The sequence below is a fragment of the Crocodylus porosus genome, unplaced genomic scaffold (genome assembly GCF_001723895.1).
Source record: "Crocodylus porosus isolate Cpor-Errol unplaced genomic scaffold, CroPor_comp1, whole genome shotgun sequence".
In the NCBI taxonomy this organism is placed as follows: Eukaryota; Metazoa; Chordata; order Crocodylia; family Crocodylidae; genus Crocodylus; species Crocodylus porosus.
This window is the reverse complement of record NW_017728951.1, coordinates 24134921-24154557: the sequence shown is the minus strand read 5'-3', so window position 1 is coordinate 24154557 and position 19637 is coordinate 24134921. Positions and strand designations below refer to the sequence as shown.

The 19637-nt window shown below is 46.9% G+C and overlaps 1 protein-coding gene across 2 annotated transcripts in view; it reads left to right on the top strand.

Annotated features, from left to right (window-relative positions):
* Nucleotides 1–19637, top strand: part of NEURL1 (neuralized E3 ubiquitin protein ligase 1) — a 205823-nt gene that overhangs the window by 84259 nt on the left and 101927 nt on the right. Inside the window, exon 1 of one of the 2 annotated variants that reach the window (XM_019556032.1) lies at nt 18738–18972. The exons of the other annotated variant lie outside the window; for it this stretch is intronic. Within the exon in view, the coding sequence (XP_019411577.1) occupies nt 18939–18972 (34 nt within the window). The 5' untranslated portion in view covers nt 18738–18938. Of the gene's footprint in view, nt 1–18737; nt 18973–19637 lie in introns of those variants that run through there. 2 annotated transcript variants of the gene reach the window in all.

Sequence of the window (19637 nt, the reverse complement as noted above, 5' to 3'; positions counted from 1 at the left end):
CCCCTGCACCAGCCAAGGGGAGCTCCAGGCTTCCCCAGGTGCCAGCCTGGAGGCTGGCAGGGGCCACAAGGGCTGGTCATGATGTTTCATAGTTGCTAGGGGCTGGAAGGGACCTTACAGACCATTGGGTCCAGCCCCCCTGCAGATGTGCATAGGGCTGGGAAAGCTGTGCAGCTGCAGGAGCAGCATCTGCACGTGTGCTACTGCGCAATAGCTACTGTGCAGTTAATCTACTACCTGTACCTACAGGTACTAGCAAACTGCTGAGTAGACTAACTTACTGCACAGCAAATACCATGCACATGCAGACAGAGATTTTACTGTTCATTAGATTAGTTTAATGTACAGTAAAGCGTCTCATGTAGACGCGCCCACTGTGAAGTTATTTGCATAGGCCCAGCTGAGTGATGACTGCAGCGCTGGGGCCATGTTGTATGGGATTGTAGATAAAGCAGGGGCCTTTTGCTGCTGGGATTCTTTAATTACTTTTGAAATGTTTCTTATAGCTAAGAAATGTGAAAGCTGGGTGAGGGGGGAGCTATCCATTCTGCTTCAATAAGAAGAAATTGTCAGAGGAAGTTCTCTGCAGTGGAGAAACATGCTCCAAACCAGCAGTATTAAAGAAGAGCACCAAACCAAACCCCGTTCGGTTTCCTTCTGTTGTTGGGGTTCACAATAAGGAACAGTAACTTGGCAGCTGTCATAATCAGTCTGTCACCAGCAATCCTTCCTGAGGCCATGACTGCCTTTGTATTTCCCGTCAGCAGAGTGCTGGTGCGCTCAGGGGAGGGAGGTGGGTTTAGTTGCTTTCACAGCTCTCTTGGTTTATGTTCTCTGCTTTGATGCCCCATCCCCACCAGGGGACCTTTCAGGAGAAGGGTTCAGGATCAGGTCCTTGCTTAGATGCAGCACTGAACACCTCCTGGTTTTGTCCTTGGTGGGATATCAGTCTCTGCCCAGTGCCATCGATCCTTCCTGGGGTTCGTCCTTAAGGGAGCTGGGGCTTGCTAATGCTCACTCAGGCCTCTTGATTGCTTTTTTCACTTGTTTCAATGATTGAAACAATATGAATTAAAAAAAAAAAACCACGCCATTGTACATGCAGCTTGTTTACACTGCTCCTACAGCATTACCGTGTAATTTTTCACACATGGTTAAGGGGCAAGCTTTCCAATTACCGTGTGAATAGATTTTTTTTCTCTTTAACGGACTGCCTTACCCTGGACTCGGAGCAGGAACGCTGGAGAATAACCAAGAGAAAAAGCAAATACAAGTTCTTGGGAGTTTTTGCCTCGTTTGGCATGGAGCGGAGGGCAGTGGTGTGAGGGGTAATGGGCACCCAGTGGTCTATTGTCCAAGTGATTTTCAGAAACGAATAATATTTGCACCTCTTGCAGCCTTCAGAGGTGAAAATCACAGGAGTGTCTGTGCTACAACCCACTTCCAAAAATGCAGCTTGAACCTCATCCCCAGATCTTAATACCCTGAAGCTTTGGAGCTGGATTGAGCTGCTCCCACTTGGGCTCATCTCTTCACGCTTGACTTAACAACTGGTTATCATCTTCGGCTGGTGAAGGATGCTCTGACTGAGCTTCCTGGAGACTTCAGTCTATAGCCTATCCAGAGTTTATCCGGAAGTGGCCAATCAGACTTTCCCAGGTCATCTCAATTTTTTTGCCCAGTACCATCCGGGAGGATTAAGCATTATGGCAGTGAGGGTGTTCTGCATCCAGGCCTGTTCTCTTCTAGGTTTCTCTGTTGAATGCTCAGCAAGGGAGCCCATTTTTGCCAGTAGTGTGACTATGTCTGCTAGGACAGACATGGTATTGGACTAGGACACTACATTGTTCGACTTGGGCCATGGAGCTTGTCAGCAGCATCTTTTGGTGGCTCCAACCCTGGACGGGCTTTGCATGACTGTTCTCGAAGTAAAACGCATCATTCCCTTTCCCCAGTTCCTTGATCGTTCAACCCCTTGATTACCTTTATTATGTGGTTTTACACTAATTCTCTTCTGTCAATCAGATCCCCCCAGCATTTATTAATTTATCTAGCTAAATGGGAGACATGAACCTGAACTGCAGTGCAGTTTCCCTCTGTGTAGTGAATAGGGATCCAGAGATGGGTCTCCTGATCCCTGCCAAGGTTTCTGAAGCTTTATTTCATTCATCCATGTTGTCCTGAGTGTGCTGATCTCACCGACGGTTCCTTCGTGGATCTGCAAGGTGGTGCATTACTTTGCCACGATAAAGCCTTCAAATAAATTGAAAATGTCTTTTAACCCTTTATACAAATTTAAAAACATCCTGAAGCCTCTATGACATTCTCCTGATCAGTGCAGATGTAGGGAAGCTGTGACATACTGTTTTAATGAATGTCTAACAATGCACATTTCATAACCACAAGTTCTGAAACTCTCTTAAAAGAAGCTTTCAGTGCTGAAGAGGTAGATACATACTGAACTATTGAATATCTTCTCCGTCCCACCTCTGGAGGCCTCTGCTCAGAGGTTTAAGAGATGGTGGCTTTTTTCCTACATGATGCTTCAATGCACTAGTCTCTTCTGTGATTATTGGGTGTCTCCCATGCATCTGGGGAACTGCAGCCTTATAAAGCCGTGCATCTTAAGCACCACAGCTCTTAGTACCACGCCTCTTTGGCCAGGGTAGGTTCCAGATATTATCCCTTTATTGTTGCCTCTTTGGAAAGGTCTGTCTGTGATTCCCAAGTGGGCAAAAGAGGCTAGTTTGGTCTAATTACAAACCAGATTTATTAAGACTCGAGAGTGCTGGAGGCGAGCAAAAAAAAGCAATCGAAGTGCAGGCAGGTATGCATACCTTGGAGGAGCTGCAGCGAAGATGCAAGTCTTGCCTTTCTACAGAGCAGGCTCGGCCTGAGAGGGAAGCGTGGGCCCGGACTGTATGATTTGGACCAGATGTTTCTTTTTTAGAAGGAGCTCTGCACCCAGCGTGTTTGGCTGTCGTGAAAATCTGACCCCCAAGTCCGATACCGAGGTGGGAGCCAAGTAGTTTCGAAAACCTGGTTCAAGCTGTCTCATCATTTCCCTTCCTACTTGACTCCAGTGCCTGTTACATGGGCTCCTTTGCTTCTCTTTGGTACCCCTTCTACGTCTGCCGTGCCCCAGGTCACCCCCTTGTCTGTATGGGAGCGCAGCTGAGGACTGTTAGTTGGTTTGGAGGCCTGCTGCAGTTGGTTTTCCCTCTCTCTCCTCTTAGCCCAGTGGCACATTCCTTGCCTGGAGGACTCTCATTCCTAAAAGCCTTGTTTCCCATCTTAACTGCCCTGGTTTTAAAAAGACAAATCTTCAGCTTGGCTTTAAGTTGCTCAATAGCATTGACTTCAAGAAAGCCATGATGGTTTGCACCAGTGAAGGATCTGGTCCCTTGGGTTTCCAAAGCTCCTTCCTAACATTACCATAATTCTTCTTTATATCACACACGACTCACAGACATATTAGCTAATTTTTCACAGGGATAGTTTCCTTTTGTGCCCTAAATGCAAAGCCTTTGCTTTACTGATGGTTATTTGCATAATAAATAATACACAGCAAAAGTGAGTAACTCCTGAGAGAACAGCATAGTTGCTGTTTTGTCTCTATTTTTCCTCTGCATTATTTTTTTTTCAGATGATAGCTTTATTGACTCAATGTAAGCATCCAAATAGAAACCCAGTGCAATTGCAAATACATATTTTTTTCCAAATATGACTCAGCAAATGGCAGCCTTTGCAAGCTGCAAAAAAATCCCTTGAAATCCCTTGGCACTGGATAATGGTATGTGTGGGGGATTTGGAATAACCCAGCAGCCTCGGTACCTTATTTACCCAGCGTAAGGTATTGTGACATTTTGCATAGACCTAATGCGGCGAACAAATTTCCTCTTTTTTCCATTTTGACTTCACTGGGCAAAACTATTATGGATTTCACTGGCATCAAGGTCATTCCCTATGTGGTGCTGTGTCCAGGAGCTGGCCCAAACTCTTCTTTGTTGTTCTGCCCATCTTCCCAACCTCTTTGGGGCTTCCTGCTGCGCTTTGTGCCAACTGGACATTCAGATTTTCAGCTTTCACAAGAGTCTCTCATGTCAGTTCAGACGTCTGCAAATCTAGATGAAACTGCACTCTTAAATAAAGCCCTAATAGCTCAGAGGTTCATCATCTGAAATAATGCCACAGCCACATAACACAGACATACTTTATTAGCATTAAGCATGCAGTGATATTAATCTTTCCATGCCCAGTGTCTAGTGTTCCCAGTTTAATTTAGAAGGGTGAAGATTTATACCACCAAGCTGTCATGTATTAAAGAACAATGAACCTCATTCTCAACTAATTGACGCCATCCTAACCATAGACAAGTAGGAGCACTCTCTTACTCCGACCAATATGAGGGAGATCAGAGTCCAGCCTAAACTGGAGTTTTGGGAATATCGGTGGAACATATGAGTCACGGTATAGTTTGAATCTGAGTTCATCAAGACACGGGGGATTGGACCTCATGAGGAACCAGTGAGCTTGCTTTTGCTTTTTCCTCTGACTGCCTCAGAAAACGGGTAACCATGGTGGACTCCTATCCACTCGGTGGGTGCGGACACCATGCACGTTGACTCTGAAATGTCCTCCGTTTCCTCCAGAGATGCATAACTCTCAGCACTACTTTAGGGGATGCTCTTCTCCAGTACAAAGTTACTGCTTTGGAAGATGGAAGCCAGCTGACTCTGGAGAAAGTTACTGGCTTGTACCTGCCGTGTGTCCACTGCCAGTGTCAGTGTCAGTCTAAGGTAGTCGTTTAACACTGGCTCCTCCACCAGCATGAAGTCCCCTACTGTGACCAGTTCCCTACTGGTGCCTACTTTGGGCAGCCGCCTTGGGGAAAGCAGGCCATGTGTCTCCTCTTTACCATGGAGTCAATTGACTATGGAGTAGAAACCAGGGTAAATGACCCAAGATTTGCACGTCGTGTCCACATCTGTAGAGATGTGTCCAGCCATTCTCTTCCCTGTGCAGGCACAGCCAGGAATTTGGCCAGGTGCTGCATGTGAGCTCTTTTTCATACAAGGAGCAGACCATTAAACTAGCTAGACACTGAGGAGCTAGCCTGGAGAGTACTGTGCCATGGGTGTAACTTAGTTTTTTGGAGCATTTCTGGAGCTCATCTCCTCTCTTTGCTGATATGTGCTTATAGCTTCAAGCTACCCCTGCTTTTTCTATTCTGATTTTATGCAGGAATAATGAACCTGAGGGGTGTTTTTTAGTCCCAAGCTGAATAGAGCTTAAAGGTAATTTTCCCTTTTTTTAAGTGGAGACATTATGGTCTTTATTAGAAACAAGTAAATGTGACGGATTCTCTTCAGGAAATACCCCAAGACCTAGCATCCCAAAACAAAATTAACGGCTACATTTCTGCAATATGAAGACTATGAAAATAATGATGTCACTTTCTACCGAAGTCCATATTTTGAGGGCCTTCCTTTCCTTTCTCCTGTCCTTGTGTGATAAGGTATTTAGCAGAATTTGCAGATCTGTTGGAAACTGCCGTGAGCGCATCTGCTGTACACCCAAACTCTCGACCTCTGGGCTTCCAGCCATTCACCCCAATATCCATGTTACCAGAGTGGGGTGTATTTTGAGGTATTTCCAGCAACATCTTTTATTTCTGTAGACACCTATTGGTTTCAACCCTGTTGCTTTCCGCAGGACTTTTCTACATGCACAGAATTGTAGAATTATAGAAAACGAGGGTTGAAAGGACCTCAGGAGGTCACATCTAGTCTAACCCCCTGGTCAAAGCAGGACCAGCCCCAACTACATCGTCCCAGCCAAAGCTTTGGCAACCTGGGTCTTAAAAACTTAAAAAGATCTTAAAGGTCTTAAAAAGACTTTAGGTAACTTGTTCCAGGGTTTTCCTACCCTCCTCGTGAGAGAGTTGCTTCCTAATGCCCAACCTAAACCTCCTTTGCTGCAGCCTGAGCCCATTGCTCCTTGTCCTGTCGTCTGCCCCCACTGAGGACAGTCCAGCTCCAGCCTCTTTGGACCCCCCTGCAGGGAGGTGAAGGCTGAAATTAAATCCCTCTCAGTCTTCCCTTCTGCAGACTAAATCAGCCCAGTTCCCTCGGCCTCTCCTCACCAGTCCTGTCCCCCATGTCCCAACCATTTTTATTGTTTCCAACTTGTCCACAGACTTTCTGCAGTGGAAGGCCCAAAACTGGACACAGGACTCCAGATGAGATTTTCTTTTGGCCCAATCCTCCAATTTGTCTAGATCACTCTGAATCCTAACCCTAGTGTAACTATCTACTACATGCCCCAGCTTGGTGTCATCCATGACCTTGCTGAGGGTGCACTCTTTGCCGTCTTCCAGATTGTTAATGAAGATATTGAACAAAACCAGCCCCAGGACCAACCCCTGGGGCACTCTACTTGATACTGGCTGCCAGCTAGTCATTGAGCCATTGATTACTACTTATTGAGCTTGACAATCCAGCCAGCTTTCTGTCTACCTTATAGTCCATTCATCCAACCCATTGTTTCTTAGCTTGCTTACAAGAATGCTGTGGGAGATGGTATTAAGAGCCTTGCTTAAGTCAAGGTACACCACATCCACTGCTTTCCCTGCATCCACAGAGCCAGCCACCTCCTCGTAGAAGGCTTCAGGTTGGTCAGGCATGACTTGCCCCTGGTGAATCCATGCTGACCGCTCCTAATCACTTCTCCAGGTGCTTTGAAATAGTTTCCTTGAGGATCTGCTCCGTGATTTTTCCAGGGCCTGAGGTGAGGCTGACTGGTCTGTAGTCCCCTGGATCCTCCTTCCCTTTCTTAAATACGGGCACTGTGTTTGCCCTTTCCCAATCATCGGGGACCTCCCCTGATTACTATGAGTTTTCAAAGATGATGGCCCCTGGCTCTGCAGTCTCATCAACCAACTCCTGTAGCACCCTTGGGTGCATCCCATCCAGCCCCTTGGACTTGTACATGTCCAGCTTGTCTAAGTAGTCCCTAACCTGTTCTTTAACCACTGAGGACTACTCATCTCCTCCCCAAACTGTGTTGCCCGGTGCAGTAAAATAGAAGCTGCCCTTGCCTGTGAAGACTAAGATAAAAAAGGCGTCAAACTGGACAGCCGAATTCAATTCCTCATCTCCGAGTAGAAAAAAGTATAAGAGTTGAGTTGTTTAGATTTTTAAATATTCTTTGAGTTTTAAATCATCCACCACGCTCTTGGTAACACTGATGTTACAATTTTGCCCTAACTGTGATTTAAGTTAAAGAGATGCGCTGAGTTATTGAGTAATTGAGTTATTTTTCCTTTCCATCAATAAGCAATGAACAAGGTGACACTAAGAACAAGGGAAATGCCAAATAAAGCATAAACATCGCACCTAGTCTTGCAGTTATTTCCACCTAGGTGCCTGCACTGATCCCCATGGAAACTTTATGCAAGGAGCAAGGTCCAGCCCTAGTGCTTAGATCACAGGATCAGGTCCTTCCTATGTAGTTGCTTTACAGGGACTGTCGAAGCCCCCTTTGCTCTGTAGAGATTCATGTTGCATTTAGAGGCCCATATACGTCTCAAGCCCCTTTTGAATTTCTGCAGCGTAGTTTCATGTGATGCAAGCTTGCCCTTCATGCATGTATGGAACTAAAATAGCTGACTTCTGTAGGCACCACTAGCTGCCTGGTATGTAATTGCACGCTCTAGGCAAAATATTTATCCCAAGTCTGTCTTTTTTAATCTTAAAATAAGCCCTTTCTTGTAAAACAGGTGCATTTCAACATTCATGCCTCATGCTAGAACATCAGCCTGGTAAGAAATAAAGCCATTTGGTGGAGATGGCAGGGGGATGGGGAGGGAGGGAAGGATACCTGTTCTTTTGTTCCTCTGTCCTTTTTCTCTGTCCTGTACTGAAACCATAAGAGATCTCACTGCTTCACAGGGTGCTTAAAAAAAGGGAAAAAAGGCCTTTTTTGGTCCCCTCAAGTGAAAAAAAAAAATGATAAGTTTTCTAAGCACAAGAGCTGATGATACCTCTTTCAGCTTCTTTTCTTCCTTGGTGAACTCAGAAGAGCAGCAGAGTCTCCCAGTGCTGGAAGAAGGGTGTTTGTGTCCAAAAGCTTGCAAAAAGCTTTTTTTTCCCAACTATGTAATGGGTCTAACAAAAGATATCACATCTACCCAAGGAACCTGGCCTGCCCATGATGCCTCTGCATGCCATTCCAGCCTGCCGTTTCTCTCCCTAAGGCTGTGGACAGCATAGACCAAGGCGCAGGGTCAAAGACCGACGGGAAGGATGGGAAGAGACATTTGGGTACACGGTGCAGTGGGAAAGGAAGTACTAGTGGCAGCAACAAAGGTGGCCAGTGGGGCAGAGCCGTCCGGGTTCACCTGGGGAAATGGATGTTTAGGTTTGATGTGACAGGCGGCAGGGGAAAGCACCTGGGCTCTGCATGGTGTTCAGGTGCCATAGCACTGACTGTGTTAAGCAAGGGTGCGTTCCCTCATTGTGCAAGCACTTGTGTATGCACCCAGCGAGGTCCTGAACCCCAGAGCTCAGTTTTACATAGGAGGGCTACTTCGTGTAGTGTATTATGGCCTGAGCGTCTGGAGAACAAGGTGACGGTGGCCCTGAATTCACAACCCCCTTGAAGCAGGTGGCTACTCATTGCTGAATGTGTGTTGCTGTTGGAGGCTTATATCTGTGGCGTGGTGTATAGACCAACGTATTAGTGCTCACTCATTCAAAATGACATGCCTGGGAGCGTTAAACTCTCTGTTTTTGATGGGGAGTTGCATATCCTTCCTTTTCTCATCCTCCCAGTGGAGGCTGGGCTTAGCAGTGCCTTAAACGTTCGTGGAAACTTTTGAGGTCTGGCTGTATCAAAGGCACGATTCAGTGTGAGGCAGGAGGAATACAAAGGCAAAGGAGCGAAGATAAAATTTCAGGAGTGAGTGGAGAAAGTGCAGAGGGGACCAGGTAGGAAGCTCCAGGGAGGCAATTTCAGATTAGAGAAGAGGAGGGCAGACAGGAGGCAGCTGATAGATGGGGAGAGGGGGTGGGAAAGAAGAGCTGTGAAAGCAATATGTGAGTTTTGCTGGATTACACATGACGGATTCATATCTGGCACACTGTGGGACGCAAATAGTGCCCTGTAGCTACGTCCTCTACCCAGTCCTTATTGCCTTGGAGGAGCTGCACCTAAGACAACTTGAATAAGCAGCACCATAATGCCAGCCTTATGGCAGAGAGAAGTAGCTAGGCAAGTTAGACTCATGGCAGGCAGAAGCCAGGGTAGATTTACACCTTATAGACTATATCAGAGATGCAGAAACTCTTGTAAGCGGTGGCTCGCTTCATCAGATACTGTCTGATCATCAGATCAGCATCCTGTGGGAGAGCCGCCGAAAGGAATAGCCCGGGATCTGTTTTGTGACACGAGGAGCAGCTCTTGGGGAGCTGGGTGAGGGTTTTGGGGAGAAATGAAAGAGCGGAGCTGGACGCTGATGTGCCAGTCAGGCTTGTAGAGGCAGGGCAGGGTCCTCCTATGGGGCAGAGCTCAGCACCAGGCTGCAAGAAGGCCGTGATGCATCCTGCCCAGGACTCTTCCTGCCCCTAATAAAGCTTTCTGGTTTGTCGTTGCCTGCCCAATGCAGAGGCCAAAGTTACTGCTTTGGAGAGGGACATGTGATAAAAGGCAGTGTCTTCTTGCTTCTCAGCCTGTCACCAGCTCAAAAAACAATTTTTATTTGATCTTATTTTATTTTTTTGCAACTAGCTGTCCTTCCTTTCTCACTCAAGGACTTTCAGTGGGATGGAGACTTGCCCAGAGGAGTAAAAAGGTACTCCTCTGCTTCTGCTGTTTACATCACAAACCAAAGGAGCTTTTGTTTGGTTGCAAACATGTGCACCAATAGCAGGGAGGTAAGAAGGAAACTATGCAGGGCTTTTCCTTTTCTGCCTTTTTAACAAAAAAGGTTAATGTTTGGAAATTGCACTCTTGCACCTACAGCAAAAAAAAAATTAAGATTTCAGTGCCAAGCACTCAGAAGTTCATAGGTTCATAGGGAAGTTGGGCTGGAAGGGACCTCATAAGGTCATGTAGTCCGGCCCTCTGCTCAAGACAGGATCATCCCTGGCTAAACCACCCCAGCCAAGTGTCTGTCCAGCCTGCTCTTGAAAACTTTTAAGGATGGAGAGTTCACAATTTCTCTAGGCAGCTTGTTCCAGTGCATGACCACCCTCATAGTCAGGAAGTTCTCCCTAATCCCCAACCTAAATTCCCCCTGTTGCAGATGGGGTAAATGCCAGAACTAAAGGTTGTCTGTGCATTCTCAGTTTGGCTCCTTGTCTATGTGAATTGGGATGGTCTTTAATTACTTTGCACACTATTTTACCCCACAGGACCACTGCCTCGCTCTGTGAGTGGTACTGCTGGCGCTCTGGAAATTAATCAGTGTTATATAGCAAATTTGTGAGATGCCTGCTTCACTTGTTACAAAATTCGGAATATGTTCTGAGCTCTGAAACTGATCTAATGCCAGCTAATTTTACAGGGGGGTGATGAAAATTGAGTCATGAGTGTTTGCAGAACACTCGGATATTATGGTGAGAACACCAGAGAAATCCCCAGAGAGTAATTAATATATCCTGTTCAGTACAGGGCTTGGGACTGTCTCAGTTCCACTGATACCAAGCAGACTCAAACCTGTGATGACTTTATTGCCTTGGGTGTGCCTGCAATCATAAGCAAAATTAGCAATCTTATTTTATGGCATGTAAGAAATTCCACTGAATCTTATTTGAACTAAAGGCCCTTCTCAGCTCAAAAGGGAATGTTGTTAGAGGGCTTGAGAGAAATTAGTTTAGTTTTTTGACACTTAGTGTTAATGGCTCGCTATGTAGATTTCTTCCCCCTCAGATACTTTTGATGACACTTGAATTATTTAGAAATGAGGGCTTTGAAAAAGCATTTTCTGAAATGGCAGTGAGAATTGGCACTTTTGTCTTGGTAGATGCAACTTTGGTGCATAGGAGCATTTAGTGTTAGAACAAGTATCATGTGTATTCTTGGGACAAATTTTGGACATTGGTGAATGGACTTTAGGCTGGGGACTTTCTGCAAAAACAGTGTAACATTCACTCATATTCTGCTCAGTTTGCATTTATTGGCTAAAAATTGCATTCCAGCGACATAATGCTGAGTTCTAAATGTATATTTAATATCAGGTTTTCCCATTCCTGGCATTTGCTATCTTGAATTATACCCACAGGATTTTATGGACCACACTGGACTTAGATAATGCAATGACATTCCAGGAGCCAGGGGCCTTGCTATGCTTTTGCAACATTAATTCCTTTTTCTGATAATGGCACATGCTGGGTGACCTTGAATATCAACCTTTACAAATAAAAAAATGCATCCATGGGAGATTTAACTGTTTCTGCATTCTGATGGGACCAAGCTGGTCTCTGTTAGATTGGGGTTAATTCAATTCCTCACCTTGGAAATCCTTTCAGTTTCTTATCTCCATGTCTTCTTTTTTTTTGGCCAGTGCTCCGTTTTGTCCTTTTACCAGCCCTGTAGACAGTCGCACACAAAAAGGCATGATAAAGCCCCAAGAGTGCTGGCAATTGCAGAGTTAAGCCCCTAAAACTCTAGCCCATCTTCTACTCTAGTGACATTTGCTCACTACAGTTGTGTGTAAGCCAGGATTACCTGGCTGTAACTGGTCTGTTTGTCTTTGGGATATCCCATTGCATCTGGATATTGCTGTGCATGTGGTGTAAGGTCTCCATTAACTTGCTGCTGCAGTACCTGTAAGGATAGGGGTGGAACCGAATACAACAAAGGTGCTGTTAAAGTTAAATTGGCTTCCGACTATAGTCTCTCACTTGTATTCCAAGAAGACCAGACAACTTGGCCATGTTAGGTACCTGTATACACCACAGGGTTTAATCCTCATTAAATTAACTAGGTTTATAACATTTAAACTTGTTTATTTTTGAGCGTTGCATCAGTGATTGCATGCACTAGGTTTTCAAATGAATTAAGCTTTAGAGTGTCACACCAGTATTTGCACACACTTGGTTTTCAAACAAATTAAGCCCCGTCTTCAGCTGTCACCACAGGGAGCGGAATGGTCCAGTGCTGCTCTCCTGGCCCAGGGCCCCCCAACCCGTGCTCTGCCACACAGCTGTGGGAGCATGGAGCTGGCACATGCCAAAAGAAAAAAAAGGCGGAAGTACTTTGAAAGTGGAAGCAATTCAAATGGGTGATCTACAAAAAAGTCACAGCCATCTGGTGGACAAAGAGGCTTGTTACACATCTTTGAGTGCTTTTGTGTTTGCACGCAATGAATCCAAGGATGCGACGCTTTAATTTGCAGCAATCCAAACTAAACTACATCCAAGGAGTTTTAGTTTAATGCACCAGAAAGACTTTTAAAACCTGCTCATGCAAACAGTCATGCCACTGCAGCACAAGAAAGGGCAAAAAACGTCGTGTGAGCAAAGGCCCACAAGCAGTAACTCCCTGCTGTGCTTCCTTAGATGCTGATGTCAGGGCAGCCTTCCTTGCTCTCCTACTGTGGTGTTGAGCTTGATGCAAACACCGGAGCCCTCAACTCATGCTAACTTCAGCTGTATGCGGTCATTTCGCACCATACTGGACTGAACTCTGAACCCCTCTCTGTTTAAAAGCCTCTGCCACCCACCAGTGCTAAATGTCAGGCTGGTTCAAACACCAGATGGATTATACTGCATCAGAGTTTGACCTTGAGGACATGCAGGAGAAGCACAGCTGTCCTCTCCCTGCAGCGACAACTTGCACGTGGCCTTTCCTCAGCGTGTAGCACTAATATAGCAGCATCTTGGGCCATGCCCACCAGTGAGATGTGAGCCGTTTTGCAAGACCAGTGTCATGCTCATGCTGATTCAGGCCCCTTGCTAAAGGTGCTGCATCCAAGATCCATTTGGCTGCTTTAGAGAACACATATGGAAAGTGTCTTGGTACAGTAGTACATGCTATAGCACTGCCAGACTCCCAGATCATCCTCTGACATTGCTGAGCTCATCCTGTATAAAAGCCTCATCTTCTTTACAGTGCAGTGTCGCTCCCATACATCTGAGCTCCAGGAAAATGCTACCCCCCCATCCCAAACCTGATGGATGTCTTTATTGTTCTACTCAGAAATCTTTGCTGTTGTGACACATGCCATTTCTGTCACTTAAATAAATGAATCTGTTGTCTGATTTACATCAAGTACAAATGGCAGGAGGATAGTCAGAGTAAAAATGTCCTTAGCTTATCCTGTTGTGGGGATAGACAGATCAGCAGTTAGCATAGTAATTACAGTGCTTCACTTCCTCAGGATGAATGGTTGCATTTGTTAAAGAATTTGAGCCTGAATTCTGATTTGTCTTGGTTGGAGACTCTTAAATTAGGCTTATACTTAGAAGCAGGGTTTTATTATATTGCTTAGCATTGACATGAATTTTTATATTGTCAAACTGCTATTTAGACATCAACTCATTTTCATAACACCCTGCCAGGTCAGTATTGTTAATCCCCATCCGATAGACAAGGAAACTGGAACAGGGACCTGTTAGGTGATTTCCCCCAAGATCAGGGGGTTTCTTGGCTCTGATCCTCGATTCAGTCCCTATGACCACTCTACGTCGTGCTTTTAAAAGACAGTCTGTCTGGGACACTCTCATGGAAAGAGCAGCATGTTCCTCCTAGAGCCATGTGGTAGTTTCCTGGAGGAACTTTTGTTTTCCTGGCACGTGAGATTTGTACACAGATATTAGTGGGAGATTGCTGTTGGAAAGGAGAGCAAGGCACCAGGCTTGGAGCCTGTCAAAGCAGATAAGCCAAGAGAAAAATTTTCCTTGCAATCACTTAGCTTCACAAGTAATGGCGTACCTTTAAATGTCTCCAGGGATGTTTTGAGTGCAAGGGGACTTTTCTGACCATAAAGTCAGTGCAGATTGCAAGAAAGAAATGGACGGCGCCTCCTTGAAAAAATGAGTGACAGCATGCAGTGACCCAGTCTGTGATGAGCAGGGAGTGAACTTCATCTGACTAACCCCTCCTTTTGCCCCGGCTCTCAAAAGAGGGGCTATGCACTGGGTGCTGGGGGGCAGTTCAACCCCAGAGCCCTTAGACTCCCCCAGCAGGGAGACTTCCAGTGGCTCTTTGTTGGCTTGTGTTAACGGTTCGTGTCATTAAAGGTAAATGTCAGTTCTGAGCTCATTCTCTCAAAATTTGCCTTTTCACTTCTCTGGTCGCTGCGGGTAATTCAGTTTGCTTGTATGCCATGGCAAAATGGACCCTTCAGAAAAAATCCAGGCTTTGTTGTGGTCTGGCAGCTATTGCAGCGCGACTGTGCCGGTTGCAGGGATAAACCAGAGTTCCTGCAGTATAGGAAGTGAGTCTGCTTCATGTCTGATCCTGCGCTTGCAGCCAGGAGATAGCATTAATACATGCAATACATGCAGTCATGTTCAAGGAAACATAGTGCAGAGACTCAGATGGTAATGTGGAGTGTGGGATGGGTATTATACTATTTATATGGCCGTTGTACTCGAGGGGGAGCAGTCATGGATCACAGTATTTGTGTGTTGTTGTATTAGGTATTTCTACGGACACACAAGAGACAGACCCTTTCCCTGAAGAGCTGGCAGCCTATATAAAAGGCGAGACGAGAAGTGACTAGAGCAGGCAAATGGGGGAGCACCAAGAAACAAGGCAATGAGACCGGTCAGTATGAGAAGCAGTGGTCCCAGTTCACTCACTGCCTCATCTTTGCCAAGCAGGGTTGTCCTAGGAGATCTTTTTTTCCGTCCATGCTCTTCTGTCAAAGCTGCCCATGACTGAATATCAGCCAGAGCCTGATTTGCTTGTTGGGAGACGATGGAGGCCACGTACCTGCTGCTTCCTCCTTTGACGTAACAGCTGACCACCGACCAGAGGAGCTTATCTGTCAATGTAACACCCTCATCTTGCAAAGCAATGCATCGTAGTAATAGGTGGAGGCAGAAGTGGAAATTGAGGAGAGCAATCATCTTCTTCGGTGTGCGTGGGAAAGTAGGCTGCATATATTGCACATGCGACAAGCTGAGAAACACGGAGCTGCTCTGGCTTTTAGAAAGGGAGATGCCAGAGATGAAACTGGAGTAGATGAAGAACTGTGGTTTAGGTTGAGCTGCAGATAATTGAGCTGCAGAAGTAGCCATGGACAGATTAACAGATGCAGAAGGAGGATTCAGGGTCAAGGATGATTTTATAGCCCCCCTGTAGGTAATTTATTTACATAATTATACAAAATTCTCCTGAATAATAGCTCCCAGGCACTGCCATAATACCGCCCTCCAAATGAAAGAAGAGCAGGTCTCAAGGGGGATGGGAACATTGATATCAGGGATGTTGGTAGTCAGATTTTCCTGGACTCACCTGATCACTTTTTTCCATTTTTGAGATAATTGTGAACTAACAAATGAAGTGAAAGCGGTTGTTGAAATATATGTGAATTTTAGCAAACCATCGGATATTGTCTCGCAATATGTAACATCCATAATGGATTGAAATCTGCTTGGATCGCAACGCTGTCTCTTAGCTTAGAAACGCTATTGGATGCTATTCCCCTGTGGCACAGCATTGATTTAGTGAGTGCAGTCACTCTTTGGCATTGTGCTAATACCTTCATCAGTAATTCAGAAGAGGGAATATTATTGATGCTCGTAAGTGATGCTAAAATAAGAAGCCTTGCAAACGTCAGTGAGGGCAATGAAGTGACACGAGGAGACCGGAGGTTAAAACACAGGAATAATAGGAAGATGGCTTGAAGGCACGAAGCTAACGTGTTGTGGTGGGGGGGGAATCCACAACATACATAAATGGAAGGGAACACCCTGGAAGATAGTAAGGGCTAAAAGAGACTGATGGGTGATAATAAGCAGCCAATCAGAAAGAAGCTTTGATGTGACGTGGCTGCAAAAGAAAGGTCAGTTTTGTTTGAGTTGCTTGCTTAATTCTCCTGGCCCTGGGCAAGCGAGGTGCAGTCATTCTGCATCTCAGTCTGGCCCTGATGTGATCCTGCTTGGAGCAGTGTGCTTGCTTGTGGGCAGGTGTTACAAGGAAGCACCAGCAAATTAAATTGGAGAAGTTCGGGGAAGAGCACTAAATATGATCAAGGCAAAATGGATTTATGAGTCCAAAGTAAGAGTTAAATCTGGATTGTTTAGGTGCATAATGGCTACGGGTGAGTTATTTAGCACGTGTGCTTCCAAGTGGTGCTGGGTACTAAACAGAGCCAAGAGGAAATTTTTGCATGGATGTTTTATTCATTGACCAGTGCCGGTCTGAGTTAGCTGAAACTGTTCAGAAAACCAGGCCGGTGAATTGGTTTGGCCAAAAAAATAAAAATAAAGAGTCAAGTGTCACATGTTTTTGAACGAAAATGCTTTGATTTTTTTTTGTTCCCTTGGAACCTCATTTTAAAATTAGATTTGCCTGTGTTACATTTTTTGTTAAAAAAGGGAGAAGTAACCCTCAACACTAAGTTTTGGTTTGGTTTAAAGGGAAATGTTTAGCTGAAAATGAAAATGAACCTTTCATATCAGGGCAACCCGAAGTGGGTATTTTTGCAGCTTTTGGTTCTAGCTGCTTATCTGCATGTGGCTTGCAGCGATGGGACGGGCAGGCAGAGCGCAAGCTGGGAGCATGCGATGATGCCGAGAGGGACAATTTTAGGGTGAGATTCAGGACAAGGCTTCCTTCCTGACAGATCTTGCCCCGTTGAAGTCACCCTGCGCTACTGCAAAGTTCAGCGGGAGCAGACTTGCGTCCCCACGTGCGTGGGAAGGTGGTGAAATCCCCTTTGCTTGTGATGAGGCTCAGAAGGGAGCAAATAACCGGGGATAGGCAAGGAGGTGGATAAACCAAGGGGGTCCCATCCTTCCCTAACCCCTGCGATTCTGGGCTGTCCCTTCACCCCTGGCGTCACCTTGCAGGGTAGCGCAGCTGTGGGGCTCTCCTTTTGTCATGGCCGTAAATGCAGCATCATCTGGGAGGAGGGGGGGCAGGAAACGGCTCCTGCCAAGAAGCTGCTGTAAGGTCTGCAGAGAGCAATTGCCAGCAGGGAGGAGCTCGGTGCAGGCGCTGCGGGCTTGTCCAGGGCAAAGCTCCCTTTCAGCTCTGGGGGTCGAGCTCCTGCCTCCAGACTGAAAGGGTCCAAGTTGGAGCCTCAGCTCTGATGGACAGAAGTAAGTCCCGGCATCAGCTGGGGGACTCTGCTATCCTAAAGAGCCGCTGGCGACCGAGTAGTGGACCAGGGAAGTGCCTGCTGTGCTGAGGAGCCAGCTAGGACAGCACAAGAGCAGTTCTGCGTTGCACAGCTCTAGTACAAACACATGGCCTGATTTGTTTTCCCCCGGGTGCTGAGCCCCTCTCAGCTCCCCAAATCCAAGGACCAAACCTTACAGCCCTGTGGTAAGATGAATATTCCTTCCTATTTTTCAGGTGAGAGGATTTGAGGCCGTGAGCGCGAGGCACGGTCGCAGGAGGTGGAGGCAGGACCGGGGGGCGAGACCCACAGCGTTCCCGGCTCCCCGGGCTGTGCTGTGGGAGAGGGGCAGGCGCGACTTCTGCGATCGCAGCGTAGTGCAGAGGTACCCGAGCACGCTTTGAACTAGCCAGCCGGGGACAGGTACCCGGGGAGCTGCGACAGCTCGGGGCTCGCTGCGGCCGGACCCATACGCTGCTGGTTTGGAGAGATGCGGGGAGCAAGGGGAGCCTGTTCCAGCTGGCAAGTGTCACAAAGAAAGCGAGTCTTGTTTTGAGTGCGAAGGGCAGGGAGGAAGGCGGTGGTAGCCAGACACCTCCCGAGACTCTCCCGTGCACCCCTGTCGACCTGCCTCGATTTCCCACGGCTTTCCGTCGCTCCTGCCATAATCAGGCAGCAGAGGCAACGGCCTGGAGAGCAGGACGCGTCGTGTCTGAGCGAGCGTGCGGTGCTGTCGCAGAAGGGTTTACGGGGAGCCCTGTTTTTACTGCTCCAAACCCCGGCCAACCCTTCCGCATTTTAAGCACTACTGCCTTGCTGTTAAATACCGAATAATTAGCTGGCAGAGGCCATTTAAAGACTCTGGCAGAGTGATGTCTGTTAATAACCTTTTTTTCCTTTTTCCAGTTGCGATCCATCTCTCTTGTAGGATTATGCGCTGGAAGAAAGTAAAACATGCACAAAGGGAGAGGGGGAAAGTTGCTGAGGGCCAAAGGCCCCCCCACCGCTCCCTCCCCCTTGATTTATAAATAAGCCGGTGTTTTTATTTGCAGCGAAGTTGGCAGGGGCCAGTGCTTTGTTCTGCGGGTTGCTTGGAAGCAGGGTACCGCTGGGTTTATACCAAGGCAAGCAGCCATCTCCATCATACTGTAGCACGCTGCATTCTTCCCAGAGATTTATCTGAGCCGAGATTGCGGCTGGGGCGTTTAAACCAACAGCAGCAGCAGCAAGAACCAAAGGGTTCGGGCGCTCGCTTGGACCGCCCCGGGTTCCTTTAGCTCGCCGTCCGGCGGTCGGGATGTGGCATCTATAACATGTTGTGAGCTCTCCCCCGGCTATTTCAGGAAGCCTCCGAGTCTCCTCCTTCTTATGTAAATAGATGTGACAGAGCCGGCTGCTTTTGCTGAGGCAGGGAGGATCTGCGAGTGGGTGGAGGCTGCTTGAAAGGGTTAGCAGGCTTCGGTGGTGTGCGGAGTGTGTGTGTGTGTACGCACTGACTTGGGAGGCACTAAGCCGGCGCGTGTGTGTGTGTGCGTGTGCATGCATGCACGCATGCTGATGATGTTTGCGGGCGTGCAGCTCTACATCACTGCTCAGTGAGAGTGGGACTGCAAGGTAGCCGGCCACCTGGCACAGTACTATGGGGGGACAGATAACGAGAAACACTCTATACGGTAAGGAGCTAGCCAGCGCTGATGTTTGTACAGTAAATTGTGTGTGTAAATTGTTAGCCGTCTGCCTGACTCCTCTGCTGCAGAGCGAATATGGCTGTGAAAGGTAAGCTAGGTACAGTGTTAGGGACTGCAGTTGCTGCTCTTCCCCCCCACCTCCTCCTAGTTCTTGTGCGAGAGGTGACCTTATTTAAAACAGAAGCCTTGGATACGGATGTGTTTATCTTATCTAATTCCATATGTCGTCTTGTTTCAGTGCTTTGAATAAGAGGCAAATATTTATCCATGTAACACCGGCTGCTGCGCTGACAGATAACACGGACAAAGAGAAAGTGTGTGCATTTAGCCTGACAACCTCAAGCAGGAAACAGTCAAAAGCATCCATATAGATCTGAGCTTCAGAGAAGGGGCAGGGTTTTTTTTAAATTCACGTGGGAGCCACGGGGTCTTTTAATCACGAATTGTGCGGTTGCATTTCATTTGATGTGGTTCTAACTTCAGGTGGCTTGAATGGACAGGAGCGCTGGTTTGAATGGACCCATTTTAGACCAAGCTAAATCCATTAAGCACAGCATGCTCGGTGTGTCTGCAGTTGCAGGAAATGTAATCTCAAGCAGGGGGCGAAAGGGGGAGTGGGGGGCTTGGAGAATATTGCACAGGCCAGTGAT